At 43.2% G+C, this 22701-nt stretch overlaps 1 protein-coding gene across 3 annotated transcripts; it reads left to right on the plus strand.

Moving 5' to 3' along the window:
• Positions 1-517: 517 nt before the first annotated feature.
• On the plus strand, positions 518-22653 carry LOC149322703 (zinc finger protein 740-like). 3 transcript variants are annotated; one of them, XM_089481739.1, is made up of 7 exons: positions 518-576; positions 2783-3131; positions 6209-6340; positions 6517-6603; positions 11553-11676; positions 13694-13812; positions 16585-22653. In XM_089481739.1, the coding sequence occupies exons 2-7, from the start codon at positions 3123-3125 to the stop codon at positions 16672-16674; spliced, it is 561 nt and encodes a 186-aa protein (XP_089337865.1). In that variant the 5' UTR covers positions 518-576; positions 2783-3122; the 3' UTR covers positions 16675-22653. The 3 variants fall into 3 exon arrangements, with proteins under 3 accessions (XP_089337865.1, XP_089337866.1, XP_089337868.1); XM_089481740.1 differs by having other exon boundaries at positions 6209-6301; XM_089481742.1 differs by lacking the exons at positions 518-576; positions 2783-3131 and having other exon boundaries at positions 6224-6340; positions 6517-6607.
• The last annotated feature ends 48 nt before the right edge of the window (positions 22654-22701 follow it).

Below are 22701 nucleotides of genomic sequence, written 5' to 3' on the forward strand. Positions count from 1 at the left end.
CACACTGCAGGAGTATCCATTTTGAGACCGCTTTAACTGCCCTGGCTTAGCCAGTGCTAGGGAATTGTGGGAACTGTAGTTTTGGGAGACATTTAGCCTTCTTTATCAGAGAGAGCGCTGGCGCCACAACCAACACTTCCCAGGATCCCCTAGCACTCAGCCAGGGAGTTAAAGACGTCGCAAACTGGATTATCCCTAGTATGTTTTGGACCTTTGCTTCGTTACCTTGGTAACACTCCTCCCAAAATTTCTCCGCCCTCTTTCAAAATGGCGGCGGAGGGAACGCCACTGCTCCTGTAGTGCGCCTGCGCGGAGCGGTGGCTGCCAGGCGGAAGTGGTTCGTGGCTCTGTGTGCGTGTCTATCTCTATGTGCATGTCTATGTGTATATACAGCGGGTTCGGAGGCTTCCGCTTCCGAGGCAGCGACCGAGGGGCCAGGAAGGCTGGTCGGCAGTGGCGGCGCCTGGGGGGCTCACCTTTCTCTCCCCGAAAGCAAAGCAGTGGGGAGGGGAGGGGAGGGGAGGGGAGGGGAGGGGGGATTGTGACGAGAGAGAGAGAGAGAGAGTGCGGAGCCAGGTGCGGCTTTCTTTGAGCGCGAGCGGTTGGGAGGGGGAGGGGGTTGCTTGGCGGTGCGCGAGGGAGCGCGCGTGCGCGAGGAGGGAGGGAGGGAGGACACCAGCGCGCGCGCCCTTTTTCGACCCCGCCCCCTCCCTCGCAGCTGGGCTTGAAGCACCGCTCTCCCAGCGGCCGCTTGCCTTGGTCTTGTGTGTCCCCTCAGCAACTCCCCCCGGCTCTCCATTGTGGCCACCACACGTCCTGACCTCAGAGCAGGGCGCACAATGGAGGACATTCATTCCAAATCTGGGGCCATGAATAAGACTCATAGGCCTGTTACAGACTGCCAAAATAAAGTTGCTTTGGGTCTCTTTGGAGGTATGCTATTTAAATGATGCATGGGTCCTAAGAGTCCAGAGGTCGCGCCAAAGCCACACTCCATTCCTAAGCACTGGAGTGCAGCTTTGGTGCAGCTTCCGGATTCTTAGGATGCATGCATCATTTAAACAGCATACCTCCAAAGAGACCTGAAGCAGCTTTATTTTGGCAGTCTGTAACAGGCCTTAGAGTTGGAAGAGAACCCCCCCTTCTCCTCAAAGGCCAGCCAGCCCAGCCCCCTTCTGTCATCATGCAGGAGTTCACAACCAAAGTACTCCATGGCCGCCCAGCCTCTGTTTAAAGGCCTCCAAAGGAGGAGACTCCACCGCTGCTCAGGAGGGCATGCAGGAACACACAGTCAAAGGAAGGAAGAACGGCTGGACCCCACGCCCTTCCCCACCACTCTTCCCTTCTCCTTTTCTCTCATGTCTTTTTAGATTGTAAGCCTGAGGGAAGGGAACCCTCTAATTAAAAAGATTGTACATATAAATAAAGCTTAATAATAATAATAATAATAATAATAATAAAGGACCCCCAACAGATGGCCACCCTTTATATATATATATATATATATATATATATATAGCTTAATAATAATAAATAATTAATAATAATAATAAAATAGAAACCTCCAAGGCAGCCTATTCCATTATCGAACAGCTCTTACTGTCAGGAAATTCCTCCTAATGTTGAGGAATCTCTTTTCCTGCAGCTTGCATCCATTGCTCTGGGTCCTGTTCTCTGGAGCAGCAGAAAACAAGCTTGCTCCCGCTTCAATATGACATCCCTTCAAAACAGGGCTATTATATCACCATTTAACCGTCTCTTCTCCAGGCTAAATTACCCAAGAAAAGCTAGGAACGCTGATATAAAGATAAATTCATGCTTCTTAGTCCTGTTCAAAAGTGAAGGCATTTCAGGGATTCCTCCTGGATGGGAAGCTGAAATGTAGGACATGTCCTGGAAAAAGAAGGGCCTCTGGTCACCCTGTGTGTGCTCCCCCCCCATAAGCCCCTGCTCCTATTCCCCCAGAGTGCAGGGATCCCCATCCAGGGTGACCAGGCACCCTCCTTTTCCAGGACATGTCCCACATTGCAACCTTCTGTCCAGGAGGAATTCCAAAATGTACTACATTTTGAGCATGGCTAAGAAGCATGAATTTACATTTCTAGGAGTGCCACTAGCTTTTGTTTGGTCATGCTCTACCTTTTTCTTGAATGTCATATATTATTCTTGAATGGCCTACATTTTGTGGTGCCTAGTCCTTCTCCATGGTTAGTTCAGCTTGTCCCTTGCTATGCCATTCATTCATTTCATTTAGAGTATTTATATGTTGATCTGCCACAAAGGCTCTCAGAGCGGTTTACAGATTGCTAATTTGACAGTTCCCTGCCCTCAGCTTTACAGTCTAAACAAGACATGACACAAAAATGCATTTCAACCAAAAGACCTTCAGGTATATTACTGAGCAATAGAGCCTTTGCTTGACTACAGTAAGATACTGGAGTAAGTGTCTTATTCTGGAGAAAAGCCTATCTTCTGTTATCAGCCTTAAGTCTGCCTTTTCTTCTTCCTGTTTTAGCTATCTTTTCTGTCCAAGTTTACTATCTTGTGTCATTCATATGTGCCCTGTATCCTCTGTGTGAAATACTGTAGATATTTATTGATCACCATAACGTGGCCATGAATGACCGTTCAGTGTGGCAATGATAATTTGATAACAATGAGTTCTGTATACCGTTACAGTATTACAATGATATATGACTGTAAAAACCAAAAAGAAGTGTATTCTCTTTTTCTGCTCCTAAATAGGCAAGTCTGTGACTCTTTCTTTTGGCTTAATCCACAGGTGGAAACTTACTGTGGCGCCTGTGTGATGCCCTCAGCATTATTTCTCCAGAGAGGACCATCCTGAAGGGGGAATTTAGGTTTAGGGTGACTTATCCTCAAGAGCAGCACAGTCTGTAACTTTTCTCAGCTTTAAACAAGGCTGGCAAAGCTTGCTGCATGTCCATTCAGGGCTCCCCAACTCCAGAAAGATGTCAACAAAGTGGAAGATATTGGATGGTACCAGCGCAGAAACGATACACTGAAAAATATTTATAGTCGTAAAATTCCTGGGCAAGAGACAGAGAAAAAGCATAAGGACTTGGTGTAACCCACGTGTTGAGGACTGTCAAACTACTACGATGGCTCAGGTAACAGGCCCCAGTTCTCCCATTTTGTCCCAACGAATTCATTCTTACAGAAGGTGGCCAAGAGTTCTTGATGATAATCGTTTTTGTAAACTGTCTCTCAAGGGTTTCCTATATTGGGTGGCATTCCTAAGCGTGGAGTACTAGGCCCTCTCTGACCCTTTCCTCACAGTCGTGCTTGGAGAAATGGATAGGAGAGTGAAAGAAGATATTAGCATCCTTCTTAGGATCAGCTTCAGTGAGGGTGGAACTGTCACTTTTATTTTCTTTATATCTTACCCACAGCTTCAATGATTATATGCATAATTGGAGTAGGGTTTGCTTGGAAAAAGAAAGAAGATGCTTAGTCACTTGTGTGATCTAAGTTGCTTGGTATTCCTTTTTGCCCTCACTTAGTCTTGTCCAGTATTCTAAGCCTGGGGGGACATGGACATGTTGCAGTGAAGGGATGCTGGACAAAAATATATTGTAAGCCTGACACTGTCTGGAGGCCATACCTGCTCCACTCTGTTGCAAGACAAGCAGGACAGGACACTTTATGCTTGGTTGTCTGGAGTGTAATGCAGTGTTCAGAAACAGGATCACTTCTTAAGGAAACAATCTGAACTGGACTCTATTTTAGTCTATATAAGTCAGGAGTGAGAATCATGCAGCCCTCTAAAATTGGACTGCAACTCCCAACATTCTTCTCCATTGGCTAGGCTGGCTACAGCTGATAGATCTCGTGGCCCAGAAGCATTTGGAAGACCATATGATTTCCAATCATAATATAAATGAAGGAAGTAGTCGCCTAGACATTTTCAATATTTTTAGAGAGTGGGTAAACCCACTAAAACATCTGAAGAATTTGTGGGAATCTAAACACATGGTATATTTGCGTATACATTTCTCTGCATCTATCCTACCATTTTTATAAGGTGGGGGTGAGCAACTGTCAGAAGTTAAAGGGCACATTGGAGCCCTAGGGGGCATTAGAGGGAGGCTGTTCCAGTTTGCTACTGCTCTCCCCACTCAAAACACCCCAAACTGACCCTGGAGGCTTGGGGGGAATTTTGCCACGTTTTTGCCCTCTGCTCCAGTTTGGGACCCCTGAGCCAGCACAACGTAGAGGTTTGAGTGTCGGACTAGGACAATGGATACCAGGGTTCGAATCCCCACTTGGCCACAGAAACCTACTGGATGGCCTTAAGCAAGCTATACTCTCTCAGCCTCAAATGAAGGCAATGACAAACCCCCTCTGAACAAATGTTGCCAAGAAAATCCTGTGATAAGTTCACCTTAGCATTGCCAGAAGTGAAAAATTACTTTGAAGGCACACAACAACAAACAACAAGCAGTTTTAGGATCAGAAGAATCCTTTCTTAAAATAGTAAAATCTTTTTTAAAAATGAAATGCTGAAGAATTCTGGAAGGGCTGGAAGCCCACAAAATAGCTTAGGAGAGCTGCACTTTCCCATCCTTGCTCTAGGGATCAGTGTGGCTTTCTGTGTGCTGAGAACAACCCCATGATGTAGATTCATGTGAGAAGGGATGATCTGACACTGGGTTCCATTGGCTATCGTTTTCTGTCTTCTTTAAGCATTGGTTCAGTGTTAGTTTATTTATTTCTGAATGCAAATATTTGAATGAGAAATGGACCCCTCAAAGATGTGCTGACAGAACAATCCTTTCATGTTCTGAAACTTTTCCTGAATCTTTCAGTTGTTCCTCTGTCTCTCTTTCTTTGTGGGGTGCTTTGAGGGTTTTTTTTAAACCTACAAAGAGAATTAATACATGATGGTTCAGGATGCTAAATATTTGTAATTGTGACTGTAATAGTACATTCGCCAGAACTTTTTTGGGTCTCATATTTGTGGTAACCTAAAGATGTTGAATTTCCACCATTTTTAGAGTACTTCCTTTTGTATATTTTTAATGGGAGGAAGAAAGCTGCAAGTTAGAAGTAGTTCTTAAGTCTTTTTCTAGGATTTTGAGAAAGAGAAGTGCTCTCACTTGATTTGCTTATCTTAGCTTATTTTGTTGAGGAAGATTGACTAATTCCCCCTCTACCTGCCCCACAACCACCAACCAGCCGAGAGTTAGGAATGCTTGCTAGAATACATTTAAAAACCAACAACAACAACACTTGTATTATGGATCACAAATGGAGGAAACGTTGCAGGTCTGCAGCTGTATATAATCCTTTGCTTGTTTATAACATCAGAGACCTGTTTTGCTTGTTTATAACATCAAAGACCTGTACAAAGTATTGCAGATTTTGGAAAGTGTCTCTTGGCTCTGTGGTCCCTGAACTGTGCCCTTTAAAAGATTTTGGACTTCAGCTCCCAGAAGGCTCAGCCACATATGCCAGTAGTCTGGAATTCTGGGAGCTGAAGTCCAAAATCCCTTAAAGGGCACAGTTTGGGGACCTCTGTAGCTGGTAACTAGTCTTAAGTAACAATTGGCTCCAGGTGGCAAACCAATGGCATTATAGAGAAGCTTGTCCATTTATTTGTTTGTTTATTTAAACATACAACTAGGTAGCTGTGTGTAGAAGGCTGTATTACTCAGATCTCTTTTAATGCATATTGACATTTGGCACAAAGCACAAAGTTTAGCATATATACAAAGTTGCTTTGGGTTTTCTATTTTAACAAAAGTGTCAAGTTAACCTCATTCTACAGATCCAAGTAAAGGCCTGCTGTGTATCAGATGCCAGCAGCTTTAATTGAAAAGCACTGGTAATACAGCGGGGCCCTTGTTATCCGCTGGAGTTTGGTTCCAGCCCTCCAACCCCCCCCCCCCCAATGGAATAATCCATGGATAATAGTCCCATTAAATAAAATGGCATTGTAAAATGGTATCCCTGATATAAAATGGCAAAAGCAAGGTTTGCATTTTTGGAATTTATATTTTTGAAATGCTTGAATCTGTGGATAAAAAAATCCATGGATATGGAGGGCTGACTGTAAATATCTACTTCCAAGAGACAGTGGTATTGTAGCCCACAGTTTAAGATTGCATGGACACATTCTCACATGAGCTTATTAGCTTGAATTATGTTTAGCTGCACTCCTCAGTTTGTATTTGTTTCTCTGCAGGCAAGTCTTCTGGCCTGCGAGGGACTCTCCGGGGTTTGCCTTGTGCCGACTGTTGCCAGCAAGAAGATGATGCCGAAGCAAAGCTCTAAGCAGGTGGAGAATGGAGAGAGAGGGGGTGCGCCGGACATGCTGGTACGGGCCAGCCCCTATTCAGCTGTCTGCTGCTCCCCGCACTCTTCTTCGTGTCCTCTTCCCATCATGGCAGTGGGTGATGAAGCAGAGGAGTCAGGATAGGACACTCGACATGTAGGGTTCTAAGTTAAAATGCATGCATCGTTCTAACCCACATCTTGCTTTCTCTTTGCTAGGGTCATCGCAAGGAAAGTGAGAAATCACGCAACCGGAAGGAGGACGAAACCACAGAAGGATCACCACCTAAAAAGAATCTTAAAAAGGCAGGTAATCTTACATCATATGGCCTAGCTAAGATGCCTCCCTCCCTGGAATGGTCTTCTTGCTTTTATTAAACCTCCAAACAATTCCCTGTCACATTTTTGTGGGGACTGTGAGTATTTCTCAGTTGGAAGTTGGCTATTCCTTAGAGTAAGAGGGCATCTTTTATGTTAAACGGCAATATTTTAATTTATTTTTAGAAAAAATTATATTCTGTTACCAGTCCCCAAAAGATAACTTCTTGGTTAAAAAAAATAAAAATACATTAAAATAATGCAGTGCATCAGTTAAATAACACATCTGTTTTATCATTAAAACAGCAGCAAATGTGGAACAGAAAACGACTGAATCATTTTTTAAAAAATCACCACAACATGTTGCTTGAACAGATTAAAGCCATGATAGAATTAAACTTTCTGTGGTTTTCTTAAATCTCAAGAGATGGAGCAGTTTTATCAAGGGGGGGGGGCATTCCACAATTTGAGTGCCAGTGCTAAGAAGCCCTGTTTTTGCATCTACACTTCTCATCTCCATGAAGGTGGTAGAAGATGGAAGAAATCCTTGGGTACTTAATGCAGTGCCTGAGTACTGTCATGCTTCAGATGGTCCCAATCTCTCAAAATCTGGATGGACTCCTAAGTTTCTTATCAAATCATTTGGAAACATCAAGTATCCTCTTCTGCTTGTGGAGTAAAGCAGAAAGAACAAAAAAAGTTTGGGGAGGCGGGGAATACAGGAATCTTGGGAAGTTTACCAGTCCAGTTGCATTAAACCTAACTAACGATGTTAAGTTTGCAGCTTCAGTGTTGCAAATCTGTTTCAACTGAACCTAACAGAGCATATAATATTATTATAACTTATCAGAAGATATCTACCAAACCTAGGATCCAACTCTACAGAACCTCAAGAGGATTTGTATTTCATGGGGCAGGCAGTTCACCAGTTACCAGTTTTAAACGGAGGTTACATACCATTTGCTCACCAGAGGCCATGGCAGAGATAAGAATGCACTTCTCATTCTCTGCCATGAGTTTTATAGTACAACAGGTACTTGTAGATCTGTGTACTTTATAAGGGCATATTTTGATAAGGATTATGTTATGTCTCAAATGCTCTGATTCAGCATGTTGGCAATAGCCACAGCAAATCATAGGATGATCTCTTGCAAAGCAGACATGTGGTCCATACAATCATCTGTTCACAGATTAGGGATTGAGTGGCTCTCCACATGTTGTTGAATTGCAATTCCCAGCAGCCTTAGCTAGCATAACTAATGGTGAAGAATGCTGGAAGTTGCAATTCAAGAACATCTGGAATACCACACAATTCCCACTCATACATACAGAAAAGATGGATTTACCACAGAGCAGTGCAGAACTGCTTGCTTTGATTACTATAGTTTAAAGCTAACATTTATTTAGAGTGTTTATACCCCGCTTTTCAGCCAAAAGGCTCTCAGAGTGGTTTACAAATTATAAAGTAGACATTTCCTTGCCCTCAGGCTTACAATCTAAGAAGACAAGACACAAAAGGAGAAGGGAATGGCAGTGGGGAAGGGAGAAAGTCCAGCAGATCTTCTCTTCTTATGAGGCCTGAACCAATGCAGATGGACTGGAGGGAGGGTCCTTCTTACTTTGGTTAGGTCCGATGGACTTGGCTTGCCCTTCTTTCCCTCTGGATGAGGATGGATAGAGGAAAGGCCTTCTTTTTCAGGCTAGGCCTGATGGAGATGGCCTGTTCTTCTCTCCTTCTGGATAATGGTGGAGAGGGCCTAACATGCACACTGCAAAATTCTTCTGTTTCTTATTCTTCAATAGGAAGGGGATTCCTGATAAGAGTATTTTCAACTACTTAAGCCGGTAAAGATGTTAACTACTGAAGCTATCCATGGCTTGTGGATTGATTTACATCTCCCCTCCTCATGGAGATCATTTTTGGTAGTGTTCCTATACCTGGACCTGCTGTTGGAAGTCCAGAGATAGCCACTGATGTAGTTACACAGACTGAGTCTCCCTTATTTGGGATTAAAAAATCTGAAATACTCCAAAATCTAGAATTGTCTATTTGGGTAGCTGAGATAGTGATACCTTTGCTTTCTGATGTTCAGTGTACAAAAACTTTGTTTCATGCACAAAATTATTTAAAATACTGTATGTAAAATTACCTTCAGACTATGCATACAAGATGTATACAAAACATAAATTAATTTCACGTTTAGACCTGGGTCCCAACTCCAAGATACCTCATAATGTATGCACAAATTATTTCAAATCCCCCCCCCCTCCAAAAAAACCCAAAATCTAAAACAATTCTGGTTCCAAGCATTTCAGAAAAGGGAGACTCAACCTATATCTACACTAAACATGACAGAGGGCTACTCCATAAGAGGGTTCAGAAATATGCATTAAGACAAAATAGAATGTCCAGAGCAATTTCTGGTGTCATGCTTCATAATATACCAATTTTAAAAAAACAAATGCATTGGGTTTTTATTTGTTTTGAGACACAATTTGGAATGCTGAGTATAAACTATATACTAAATGTCTGGTGACCAGATTTGGATGATGAAATGACTTCATGCAAGGGAATGCTAGCGGCTTCTCTATTGAAGGCTATTCCACAGTATGTAGGCTTGCTACATCAAAGTAGATGGTTAGAGGTGGGATGGGTTTGTCAGACGTTACCCAGCACAGCAAATGTGGGTTATAAATAAATAAAGTGTGTTTATATGTTTTGTATGTTTTAGTATGTCTCTTCAAAATATTTCATAATGTAAAAAATAAAAATAAAAACCAACCCACTTCCATTTGTAATAATCTAGTTTTCTGCCCTAAGTGAACATTTGAGAAACCCACTGCTGAGTTCTAGCCTCAGATGCCTCTCCAATATCTGCTTTGCTGGGACAGGATTTCTTTTTTCCTGGAAAAGTGATAGGGCAATTTAAGCTTTTGGAGGATCCCCAAATTACTCAGTTCTCTGATGCAGTGGTCAAAGGCATAACATACAACATTTTATTTTCCTTCATGCAAAGTTGCAGCATGCTCATAGCCTGAATAATAGAACTGAGAAACTATTTCAGTATCTTTGGTGCCATAATTAACATTTTAGATGGACCTATGAGAACTTGAAGTGCCAGCCTGAAAATTTATTCAGCTTAGATCTGAAGAACTGGGATTGAACTGGGGGCAGGGTGGTGGTGGTGGCTTTGTATGTGCTAACTTATATATGTTTATATCCCTGCTATTTATATATGCACAGTCGGTCCTTGGTATACGTGGGGGATCCATTCCGGACCCCCCCCCCCGCGTATACCAAAATCTGCGTATGCTCAAGTCCCGTTGTCCCCAATGGCAGCGCGCGTGCACGCGCACCGCCATTGGGGACAACTTCCCTCTCCTCCCCCCAACTCTTTCCTTCCCTCCCTCCCTCCCTCCTTACTTACCTTTTCCTCCCCGGTGCCGTGTCGCTGCTGCTGGCGCCGGCGGTGGAGAGGAAGCCTCCAGGAGCAGCACCCGGCCTTTCCCCTGGCATCAGTGACGGCGGAGAGGAGGCCTCTGGCACTGGTCCTCCAGCGCCAGAGGCCTCCTCTCCGCCGCTACATCCAGGGGAAAGGCCGGGTGCTGCTCCTGGAGGCCTCCAGGAGCAGCATCCGGCCTTTCCCCCGGCAATGGCGGTGGAGAGGAGGAGGAGGAGGAGCGCCTGGGGCCTCTTCGGCCTCCTCTCCACCACTGGCGCCAGCACCTCGATGCAGGGGCCAAGTGGCGGACTGGAGGCCAAGAGGCCTCCAGCCCACCACCCAGCCCTTGCACAGAGGTGCTGGCGCCGGCAGCGGAGAGGAGGCCGAAGAGGCCTCTGCCGCTGGTCCTCCGCTGCCACCGCTGCAGAAGGGCCAGGTGGCAGGCTGGAGGCTTCTTGGCCTCCAAAAACCCCACCCGGCCTTCCCCCTGCTACGACCGAGGTGGCGGCAGCGGTGGCAGCAGCGACGTGGCACCGAGGAGGAAAAGGTAAGTAAGGAGGGAGAGAGGGAAGGAAAGAGTTGGGGGGAGGAGAGGGGAGGGAAGGAAGTTGTCCCCTATGGCGGCGCATGTGCACGCGCGCCGCCATTGGGGACAACTTCCGGATTTGCCATGCGCCTATGCTCAAATCCGCGCATGGCAAATCCATGTATAAGGAGAGCCGACTGTATGTTGGTGCTGGGGAAGTTCTTCCAAAAGAACAACCTGACATTGAAGATTACATAGCATATTTTGTTCAATAAGATGCTCCCCAATTAGAGAATGGTTGTTTACCTTGCAAGAGGCAACTGATGCCTAGAAGTTTTGATGTTTATTGAATTTGTTAGTGTCATGGAATTTTCTTGGCACATGGCACTTTGCAATAGTAATTTGGCAACCCTGAGCCAGTATATATTAGAAATTATGAGTTTGTGGCTCAGGGCTCTCATTCCCTCCAGATTCTGGTCTGTCAGGAAGAGAGACAGAAATTCATTTCTTTCTCTAAATAAAATTGGATCCTTGATTGACCAGGCCTGGTCTTCTAATTTCTCATCGAGTTACTGAGGAAAATCCATCCTCTTCAGGAGCAGAGCAAGTAGGGTTCTGAACTTCTGCCCAAGCCTAAGACTTTTCACAGTTCCAGTATGTAATGAACTGTTTTACCATACAAGAGATTTGGTAAATAAGAATGATCCAGACACATAAACTATGGGAATTTAATGAAAGCCAGTACAAAGTCTTGCAGTCTTGCATTGGATGGCCAACAACCTTTGTATGCACCAGTAATCAGCTGAGGTAGGTGAGGTGGGAGAGACTTCCTACGTTGGGTGGAGCAGTTTGAAGCCAGATGCTGCTGCATGCCTTTACAAGCCCATGCTTTAGGAATAGTGACCCACATGGGCCTGATAAGTGTTAAGTCAACAAAGTAGCATTAATGGTATATGCCTCAATTGCAGGTGGTGGTGATAGAGCAGAATGGATCCTTCCAACTCCGGATCCCCAAGAACTTTATTTGTGAGCACTGCTTAGGGGCATTCCGGAGCAGCTACCATCTCAAAAGGCACATCCTCATCCATACGGGTAAGAAACCAGGGCATAGCAGGGCAATCAAATTCTCCTGCAGTTTGTGGTAACAGAGCACTTGGTGGGAAGCAGCTTACTTCACTGTCACCACTATCCCCTACAATGCCAGATGCACCTAAAATGTCAGCTTCTTACATTACAACTCTGTCTATTAATACCTTTAACTGAAGAAGCTATCTTAAAAAGCTATCAGTGAAGATTCTGAATCTAAAATTCTAGATAGTGCAGAAGTATGAAAGTGTTCTTAATGCAGGACAAAGTGTGATAGCCTCCCTGTCAATCATGGCTGACATCCTGTTAGGGGCATACATACATGCAAGATTCCCTTACATCTGCATATGCCCTTTTTGAGTACTGCAGGGGTTGAAATTCTCTTCCTCCCTTCACAATGCCCAAAGGCCACCCTCCTCTTGGTATATTGCACAGCCTTTGGACCCTGCCTCCACATGGCTGTTCTGTCCCATGTGGGGAGCAGGTAAGATTTTTAAAAAGGGCTCTGGCTATGTCCCTGTAGCCAGACACAAAATAATTACATTGTCTACTGAGATCTCTAGGGCATCCTGGCAGATCTTAGTGCTGCTGTTATAATTTTGTGCCTGGTTATTGGGACAACCTGATGTTTCTCTCATCTTTCCCACTCCCCACAAAGTGAAGAAATAGCCATGCAGGAGACATTCATAGGCTGTACAGTAAAGTGGAGGTGGTGGTATAGTGCTCAGCCTAGTGTAGGTCTGCATGTCAAAACTACTATGCTGTACTGGACCATGCTGAATTGCAGCCTGTGTATAATACCTGAGCTGCTTATTCTCAGACATCCCAAGCTAAGAATCTGGTGCTTTGCTTAATCCTGCAAGTAGCTCAGCTCATCTGTCTAAAAGAAGTGAAGGAGTATTCTGGCAATACCTGTTTTGTATGGACTTATCCAGGATGGATGAGGAAAAGTTGTGGCTCGCCTCCACTTCCAGGAATAAGCTCTGGCCGCCCAAGTTATTGCTAGGTCCACTTCTGAAAGCATACCTCCTTTAGATACTTGGACCTCCTTCATATTTACTTACCTTACATTGTCCTTCAGTGAACAGGAATGCTCTGCAGTGATGTGTAGTGTAACCTTTAAATTATCATTCAGATCTCTTGCCCTATCTTTGTTCTACCACTAGAGGGACCTTCTCCCTTTGAAATGAACCCAGCAGTGGTCTGCTCCTTCTGTACCTTTTAATGTAACTGTCATGGCAAACTAATAAGAAGTCTTTTTAAACTCCCCATTCTCACTACTCACTCATTTGAGGCTGTGCCACAGGGTTGCCCTCTACTGCGGCATGTGACTTGATTTGCTTGGGGGATTTATCATGAGCAATTTGTTATGTAAACACCTTGATGGCTTTTAAAAAAACAAAAAAAAAACACTTTTGGTTTGTGGCACATGGGTATGGATTGTATGGTTTAATCGGTGGAATGGATAGGCCTGTATCTGGGTGAGATGAGGTTTTGGTTATTTCCATATCTGATGACTCTGTCTAGGAGGCATTCACATTCATTTTTTTTGTTCTGAGGAGATGCGGACCACTGCACTGATGCATATCGGGTTTGTTATTCCCATTTTGTTTTGGGTTTGCGAATCTCTTTGAGTCATTGTAGCCTCTTTGTTTTTCACACATGTCATCGTTTTGAGATAAAATGGAGCTTATTCACGCTGCCAAAGATGTTGATCTTTCAGGAAAACTCAGCGGGGGGGGGGGGGGGGATGAGATGGTATTGAATATCTTGGGTTAACTAGTTTTTTTTGCCAGTCCCCAACTCGGATTTATCCCGGATTATTCGTGGTGTGAATGGGGCCTAGGCAAAAGAAAAGGGACGAAGAATGCAATTTGAAAAACAAAAGATTGCTTACTTTGTTCTGATGCACATATTGTTAGTTTTAAACTGCCCAGTGTATCACACCAGTAAACACTTGTGAAGTTGTGGAAAGAAGGAGCTCTTTTCCACTCTCAAAGCACGTGTTTCTTACTTCTTGTAGGTGAGAAGCCATTTGAATGTGATGTGTGTGATATGCGCTTCATCCAGAAATACCATCTGGAACGCCACAAACGTGTGCACAGTGGGGAGAAACCATACCAGTGTGAGCGCTGCCTACAGGTAATGCCTCTGCTGCCTTGTTTTTGCCTATAGCAAATAACACCTTTGTGGCAGGCCTCCCTGCATCAGTGGAGAAGAGAGGCCATGGTGCTAGCCTCTTCTGAGAGATCATTTTCCTTCACAACATTCTGCTTAGAGTGGGTGCAGAAAACTGAGCCTTGGCAATTCTCCCTTGTAAGGGTGTCTCTTGGGAATATTGCCTGATTCCATTGTAGTAACAGGCAGGGTTGGGAGGAAAACATTTTTTAATAAAACCAAAACCCCAGGTTTTTTTTCTTTTTTGCTTTAAACCAATTTTATTATGTAGGACTACACTAATTAGGACTAAATCAAAAAATTAAGTAGTAAAACATCATTCGGATATTATGGCCACTAGCTTAAATAATAATTGTTCTTTTATAATGTACTCTTTTAAAGCAAGTTATTTTGGTTGGATTGATGTTAATTGAAGGATTTGTTACTGAATGGCATTTCTTGCACTATAAACTATAGTGACTGAAAAGAAGTAACTGACACTGGATATTGGTCTAACAATGAACAGTTACCAATAAACTGTTAAAGTTAAGATATTTAAATTCAGACAGTACTTGTTGTTCCAGTAAAAGGGTTGGAAAATAGTACTAATAGCCAGACTTTAAAAAAATGACTGGGAGTGTTTTGTATTTTATTTTTAAATCATTTGGTTTAAACGAGCCGAATCTGGTGACAGGAAGCAGCAACACCAATCTGTGTAAAATACTCTGATAGGATGAACAAGTGCTTCTGGGCTTACTGACTCTTGAGTTGCTTATACTTGGAACTCTGTGCATCCTACATAGCTGTGGCATTCTTAGGTAAGGCCAATGGATGGAAACTGCCACAGAATTATAAAAATCTAGCATTTTAGAACTTATTTGAAACCAATATTTTAGTCTAAGGTGGGCAACCGCACCAGGGCCAAAGACTAGTCCCAACTCTAGCCCACTGCGTGGGTGCATTTTCCCAGCACTAGAAATGAAGTGACATGAGTTCTGGTTGGGTTTTAACCTGTTTTCAGATTTTGGTGGAGAGAGTCATAGGAGAGGAGAGAGGCAATTTTCCCCCCAAAACAAATTTGACAGACGTCAGAGGATTGGGGGTTGCCCTGGGGAGCCTATGTGGCCTGTAGAGGTCACTTTCACTGCCCATGCGCTAGTCCTTATGGCCCTACAGTAAATTTCTGTACAGTGATTGCTTAGGAGGTGAGGAGGGGTCTTCAGTTAATCAGGGAAGTGGGTTTTAGTTAAACAGTGTGCTTTGCATTTAAAAAAAATATTCTGTAGCTGAACTGCATCTTTGGGAAGAGTGAGGAATTAGTTACACACTGAATCTGAAATCTCATGAACTTTTCAATTTTAATACACGTTTAAAATTTTCATTATAACCCTAGGGGCTAGAAACTTGAGTTTATCTGCAACTGCATGTGTGGGGAATACATGCAATCCTGGCATAAGGGCTCTAGATGGATTCTTGTAACTTACACCATGACTGTTATTCCCTATCTATACACCCCATTTCTTTTTTTCCAAGCTACTTTTATTTTTCCATGACACTACATGGTGGTGCTAATGCTCTTCAGCCAGAGAGCTAACTGCATGCTGCAGATTTAACAGTCAACTGTAATATGTTTCTTTAACCCTGGCTGAGATGCCAGATACAACAAGAACATGGTTTGGCTGCAAGATACACATAAGGAGACACCAGTGGAGAACCTAGTTGTCAACCTTCAGGCAGTAAGACTCCTGAGGGAGGCACACTGTCTTTAATAGAGCTTGCTCTGTGCAAATGTAGTGTTTACCCAAAACCCTAATTTGCAAACTATGATTTCACAAACCATGATTTCTTAACGTGGTTATTGTATTTTTTGTGCTTGTGGCAGCGGAACCCCAGATTGGTCATCTGATGGCACAGAATGAGCAGTTGCTTGTGGAGCTTTTAAGACAGTTCACAGGCAGACTTCAGTGGGAGAAATAGGAATTGACACTTTAATTGAGGACTTGGAAGATATCCCAGGGCAAAGGACAAGGAGATGAGTGGTAAAGTACATCATGCCAATGCCAACCGCAGACTTGCCATCTGCGGATCTGAATTTCCATGGATGGCAAGCCCTGGCTTTTTCAATGGGTGCACGTACATGGAGCTGCAGGTGCAAGCGTGCACATGTGCCCATTGAAAAGAATGGGACTTAAGGTCCCACAGTTTCTGCTATCTGCGGGGGAGGGGGTCTTGAATGGGTCCCTCGCAGTTAGCAAGGAACGACTATAGTTGAAGAATGGATACAAAATAGACAATAGTTTGGGCTGAAGGGAGGATGCAAAGGAGAGGTAAGGGAAGAATGAGATTTGAGGAGACACAGAGGTTTGGCAAGAAGGGTCTAATCAGTGAGACTTTGAAGAACTGATAAAAGGGCTGCACATTATGTGGGGAGGAATTATTATTATTATTATTAAGAGGAGTGCTTAGAGGGACTGGTTAAGAAAGAGGATGGCTCAAGGTAGCGTGTCAAAGTAGCCACTGGCATGAAAAGCAGCCTACAGATGATGGTGGCCACATAGAGAAAGATTTAGTAGGACAAGAAGAACTCCAATTGGGTCTGGCTTATGGACAGGAATGCTTAAGTGTTATGTCTATATTTATGCTTAATACAAGACCTAAAGAGATTTCCCTTTGATTCTAGGGGCAGACTCTCTTGTACTACTTGCTTCTGTAAGTCATTCCTCAGGTGTTTCTTTCCTTTTTTTCTGTTCTTTTCAGAGCTTCTCGAGGACAGATCGGCTGCTGAGACACAAACGAATGTGCCAGGGCTGCCCAAGCAAAGGATCTGACTCACAGCTGCTGCTTTAGGAGCAGGTCAGGAAAGAGGGATTCAGAAAGAGCTGGAAACCCAGGAGGGTTCTTAGTGGGTCTTTTTCTTCATTTGTTTTTCGCACTATGTGTGCCTGCTGGGCCTGTCACTGTGGAAGAGGCAGAACTAATCAGGGCACAGACTTTCAGAAAGGTCTTGACACTGTAAATACATTGAAGATAAACAGAGGTTGGCTGCCAGCCAGGAGACACCCGGTACAGTTGTGAATATACTTTGGGTATTCTTAAAAAAAACAACATTTATCACCATTTGCCTCAGGAATGGCTTTGAGAAGAATGGCTGGGCCTCCTACAAGACTTGTGAATGAAATTGCTGTTCTTGATTGACCAGAGATCTATCAGCTTGCCCAAACTTTGTGCTTGCAAAGATGACAAGATAAAACAGGTGGGCCTTTTTTAAAATATAGAAAAATTTAAAAGAAGACAAGAATCACATACCAAACTGTTTTACAGAGATGAGACCTGAGACAAATGGATATAAAATAAGGTTAGGAGCAGAATTCTGATTCCAGGAGTCACAGCTGTGTATCTCATCTGAGTTTTGCCATAAGAGCTACACAACTCTTTTTTCCTCTTGCAGTATCTGGGCTTGTGTGATTCTTTTCTGGGCTTATGATTCTTTTCATGACTTTTGGTTTTTAAGAAGAGTTGGAGCAGATGGCATATTCTCCCAAGTATTACAGAAGTCCCACTTTTCAGATGTTACTACTGGCAAGGTTGAGAAGAAATGCTGAAAGAGATCCAGCTGGCTGGAGGGACACATCTGGTTATTTCCAGTGAGGGAAGAAACTTGAGTCCATTTACAGGAAGCTTGGTTCATGTCCTCCTCCACTTCCTTGTAAAGATCCATGCATCATGCTCCCCCCATTAAATGTTCTTTTAAGGCAGAATTCACAATCTTGTCAGAGGAGAATGTCCCCCTCTGCCCCAAAAATACATCAGCCAACTGAAATTCAAGATGAACAGTCTCCAAGAAGTCTTCCTATAACAGCAAGGAATGATAGTTAAGGCACTGTATCGAAGACAGGGGGCATCTAGCCATCCAGATGTTGGGATGCAACTTATATCCCCCACAATTGACTGTGCTGGCTAGGGCTGATGGGATTTGCAGTCCTACCACTTCTGGAGGGCTGGGTTATACATTCCCCCACCTCTGTTCAGTATGAACCTTGAAGCCAAGGTCCATCCATGTTCTTTGCTGCATTAAATTAGTTCATGCTGCCTTTGGCCAAAGAAAGTCCTACCTCTGTCTTAGGAAGGGCATTCTCTTGTGAGAAGCAAATGTTTCAAGATGCTCTTGGCTGCTGTTGGAAGCTGTTTCCAAAAGATTCAAACTGATTCAGTATGTACCATTTTGGCCTGTGCTGTTGTCCCCTGCTAGAACCTTCTAAGTATTCTACTAGTTCTGCCATTGAAGCTGATATATTATGAATGGACACTTGCATTTGAGATTACTATGTCATTTTTGCTGTAAAATGGAATTCACTCTCATTCCCTCCCATCCTTGGAGTTAACTTTTATTATGCTTCTGTTGGGTCCCTGATTTCTCAGTGCAAGACAGGTTTGAGACTTAGATCAACAGGGGACTGGTTTTGCTCAGAGCAGCTTTTTGGAAGTGAGAAAGGTTTCCATTTCCACCTGTGCTACTGAAAAGGTTTGTAAATAGAGAGATAGGACATTAAAAATCAAGGTTTCTTCCAAAGGTACAGTCATGCAAGAGAATCGAGTGTACTAGCAATAGGCGTTGTGCTCTAGGTGAAGCTGAAAAACTTATCAAGTTGGAGAGAATATCCTTTTCATTATATCCTTGGTACTTTTCCTAACTGCTGTCTCCCCAGGCACATTTCTTTAGTAGACTCCTTTGTCCTCATGTAGACAAGCTAAAATTTAGTCAGAGTGCCATTGTTATGTGAGGCTCTCCCATCCACACCTGCTCAGCTTCACCTACTTCCTCAGGTACTCCCATACCATTTAAGCAGGCCTCAGAATTTGTGTAGTATTTGATCTCTACGTAGGCAAAATATCAGTATGGTGGAATAGGGGGAACTATTAGGAACGTAGAGGGCGTGTTGCCTGTCACCATTTGTATGACTAGAGAGTAAGCCATCGGTATACCTATCCTGCTCCACAGTCTGCTATATCTTAAAGCCAAGTTATGCTCATGTTTAAACCTTAATGGCTGCTTTCCTCTGTTATTTGTTGAAGCAGAGATGGATGAAAAATTGTGTCACAAGAGCCATCTCTCACCCAGCATTTCATTGGGCTGAACAATTAGTTATGCCTGATAAGGATAATTACAGAATCAGGAATGTTGGTGGCACAGTGGTTAAATGCATGTACTGCAGCCACTCACTCACAAACCATAAGGTTGTGAGTTCAATCCCAGCCAAGGGGGCTCAAGCTCAACTCAGGCTTCCATCCTTCCGAGGTCGCTAAAATGAGTATCCAGATTGTTGGGGGCAATTAGCTTACACATTGTAAACCACTTAGGGAGTGCTAAGCAGTATAGAAATGTACTTGATATTACTATTGCTAATGTTATACCAAGTGGCCACTTGTTTTAAATGAAAGCAAACAGACAAAAAAATGGGAGCTTTTTTTCAGGTTTCTGTGGACTGCTTACTCCTAAAGTTGGGGGGGGGGTGTGCATTAGGATATATTTGTGAAAATGTGGGGAGTTAGGAGGGAAATAAAGGTGGAATATGCTTTGTGCCACATTTCCAAGGGGACCATGTGTGTGCTACATTGGAAAAAATCTTCACGTAGAAAAAATATCATTGTCAAACAATAAGACATTTTTATTCTCATCCATTTCTGGCTAGTCTTTTTGCCTTCATCAATAGTACTAGAGGCACAGCATCACAAAGCATTTTTGTTTTGCTGTTTTGCTGGCTGTTTCTTCATATACATAACAGGTTGGCTGTCCAGATCTCCTAAGTAAAGTGTTCCATGCTGGCAGGCCCATTTTGTGTCAATGAAGGTGCTTATGCTATCATGGCTTACATTTGACTGAAGCATTTGTAGCTTTTGTAGTACCAAGTTGAGAGTGTTTGAAGTCTACCTGGAAAAAAAAAGTGGGAGTGCCAACAACACAGTATGTGCTGTGGAATGAGGAATCTTCAGCTTGCTGTTAACATTTAACTAGCAAAGCCATTTGATAGCTTTCACTGAAAAACTAGCAAAAGAAAACAACTTTTGTTTTAGGTGATACATGGTAAAATGCTGACATTATTCTGTAAGCAGTGTTTCCTAAGTGAGGTGGGTCTAACTTCAGACAGTGACTTCTGTATTGTCTTTGCTGTTGAAGTTTTTCTCAGAACCTGGATAGAGGGAGTAGGTGGTGGAGAAATGTGGCTGGCTGTGCGGGGAGAAGGTGGCTTCCTGTTTTTCCATCAGAGCCATCTTCTCTGTGCAGTTGGCATGTGGCCACCTTCTGTTTCATCTTCTGCAAGTTATCATGTCTGCCTGCTAGGCTATGTTACACCTCAACCCTGAAGGGGAATTGTTTGCAAAGGAGGACTGTTTCACTCTGTAAACATATCTCATGTTCCTCAAGTAAAGGTCTGCCCTGAGAAAGGTTTGCAGAGTTTTCAGATGTTTAGGAACAAGATGCTTTGGAAAAAGTGTATGTATGTTTAGGGGAGCAATAATTTTCAGTGGTACCTCCAAAGTGGAGTACAGTGGGCCCTTGCTTTATGTAAAGCAAAATGCGTGTATGCTTGAGCCCCATTATATCCAATGGGGCTCGCGCTCGCCCCGCGGCCATGCGTGCACCCCATGACCATGCACGCTTTTCATGAGCCCCTTTGGATATAATGGGGTTTGTGCTTGCCGCATGGCCATGCACGCACGCCGTGCATTCTCCCCTTTTCCAGGCGGCTTCAGCATAAGCTGAAAGCCATTTATAACGAGCCTGCGTATGCTGCTGGCTCGCTCTACTGTATATATTCAATTATAAATCAATCTCATGTATTAGTCAAGGACAGGTTTTGGGGGCAAAAATACAGATTTTGTTATGACCCTTGGTTAAGTCAAACATAAAATTTAGGGGCATGCAACAAAGGATCTCAATGATGAAGCATAGGAAAACAATGCCAAAGAATCTACAAATTTATGGCCGGCACAACTCTTTGTGCTCACTCGTAAGGCTGGATGAAAGCGAGAATCAGTGAGGGAGGTCAGTGCTCCCAGGACACATTGCATTCTTGCCTTTCACAAGGGGATGGTTCCCTTTTTAAAAAGAGTTAAAGTATACTATTTACATTGACCCATGGATAAGTCGACTGAGGTTTTTGGGGTCAATTTTTTGACTAACATTTCTAGACTTATACATGAGTATATACAGTAAATCAGCAGAATGACATGGCAAAACATGGAGGGTTTTGTCAATTTTTTTTAACTGTACTAATAAAAGAAATTATGTGTTGCACACAGAAAACTGGTATGTCAAGGGATTGTGTACAGCCTAATCAATCCAATATGCTACTTTCTGTAGGCAGGACATTTTCTCTATTCAGATGGGTGACTTCTACTGAACGGAAATGGAAAGATAAATAAGGTAATTGAATCCCCTCAACAGATATCTTTTGAACAGTATGTCCTAAATCCTGTCATGATGTCTAACTAGAAGAGACCTGTTTGATGTGGAATTTACCTGTGTTGACTCACCATTCAACAGTTAATTGAATAGATCGACTTGGTTTAGGACTAACCAACAGGATGCCAGACTGTACATCATGTTCTTCAAAGTCATAATTAAATGATGAAAGAGACTCCATTAAGTAAGTTGACTGTAGCACCAAGGAAATGATGGTTTATTTTGGAAATGGTCCAAAGGGAAATGGGTGTCTTTGTAAAAGGATTCTTGCTCTTTTTAGCCATGGAGGTGAAACTGACTTGGAACAAAGGTGAAATTTACAGAATTTTACTGTGTTGACATGAGGTGCAAAATGGCCAGAGTAATTCAGATCATAGCATGAAGAGGCAATGGTTCCAAGAGAAAGTTGTGACATCATGAAGGTTGAGGAAAGTGAAATTAAGAAACCCAGTTTCAATCAGCAGGGTGGTTACTCTTGTTTTTAAATGTTCTTGATGGCGCTGATAGTTTTCAGGGTCACATTGATGTGATTGTAGCAAAGAGCTAATTGATTGGGATGCTTCACTTCTTAAGTAAGAAATTGGGTTCTACATAAGGTGTGGAATTTGTTCCCCTGGATTGTATACACAAACTCATATGCAGACATCATCTCTGTTAATGGAGTAGTCTCCTCTCTTGGTTGATTGTTGGGGGAAAGTCAGTGCTTTGGGAGTATGTGCCATGTTGTGGTTGAACTGTCACTTGCGACGTTTCCCTTGCTCAAGGTGTTCTTTTTAACAGTCTACTAGTAATGTTCATCTGGAGAACGTTTTTAGGAACAGCTGTATTATCCCTGCTCTCTACCTTTCGAACCATCTGTCAGACAACATGGCTTGGAACTTGTTGAAACTCCTGTTCTCTTTTTGGTGGCTTGTGTACAAAATTCACCTGTCAGCTGTACCCTGTTAATTGTTCATATATGTGGCAAGCTGCCTTACGTTGCTTCCTAATGGCTGGAGATAATGCTGGCTTTGATTCAGGCATTTGGTTGACGTGGGAGAAATTGGAAAATTCTAGCACTTCCAGTTGAACAGAGAATCTATCAGTTTCCCCATTCTGCTCTAGCCTAGTATCAAAGTCTGATGGCATTTTTTCCCCCTAGAAATGTTTTGCTCCCCACCCTTCCTATTAATTCACATATTTTGTTATGGGGGAGGGAATTACAACAGGACTGTGTTACCCAAGGGCAGGATCACTTTTAAACTGTAGTTTTTATAAGATGTTATAAACTTGTATCTTTTTATCATTACAGTGTGGTGTCTATTCCTTTTTGTGATCTTTTTAGGGTACTGAAATAAAATGTGCTTTCTCTTCTCCTGCCACCTACCCCTCAGCTTCACTGCTTCTCATCTCATATCTGTCAAAGATTT

This window comes from Sceloporus occidentalis, unplaced genomic scaffold (genome assembly GCF_023333645.1).
Source record: "Sceloporus occidentalis isolate IW3139 unplaced genomic scaffold, rSceOcc1.0.p SCAF_1, whole genome shotgun sequence".
Taxonomy (NCBI): Eukaryota; Metazoa; Chordata; class Lepidosauria; order Squamata; family Phrynosomatidae; genus Sceloporus; species Sceloporus occidentalis.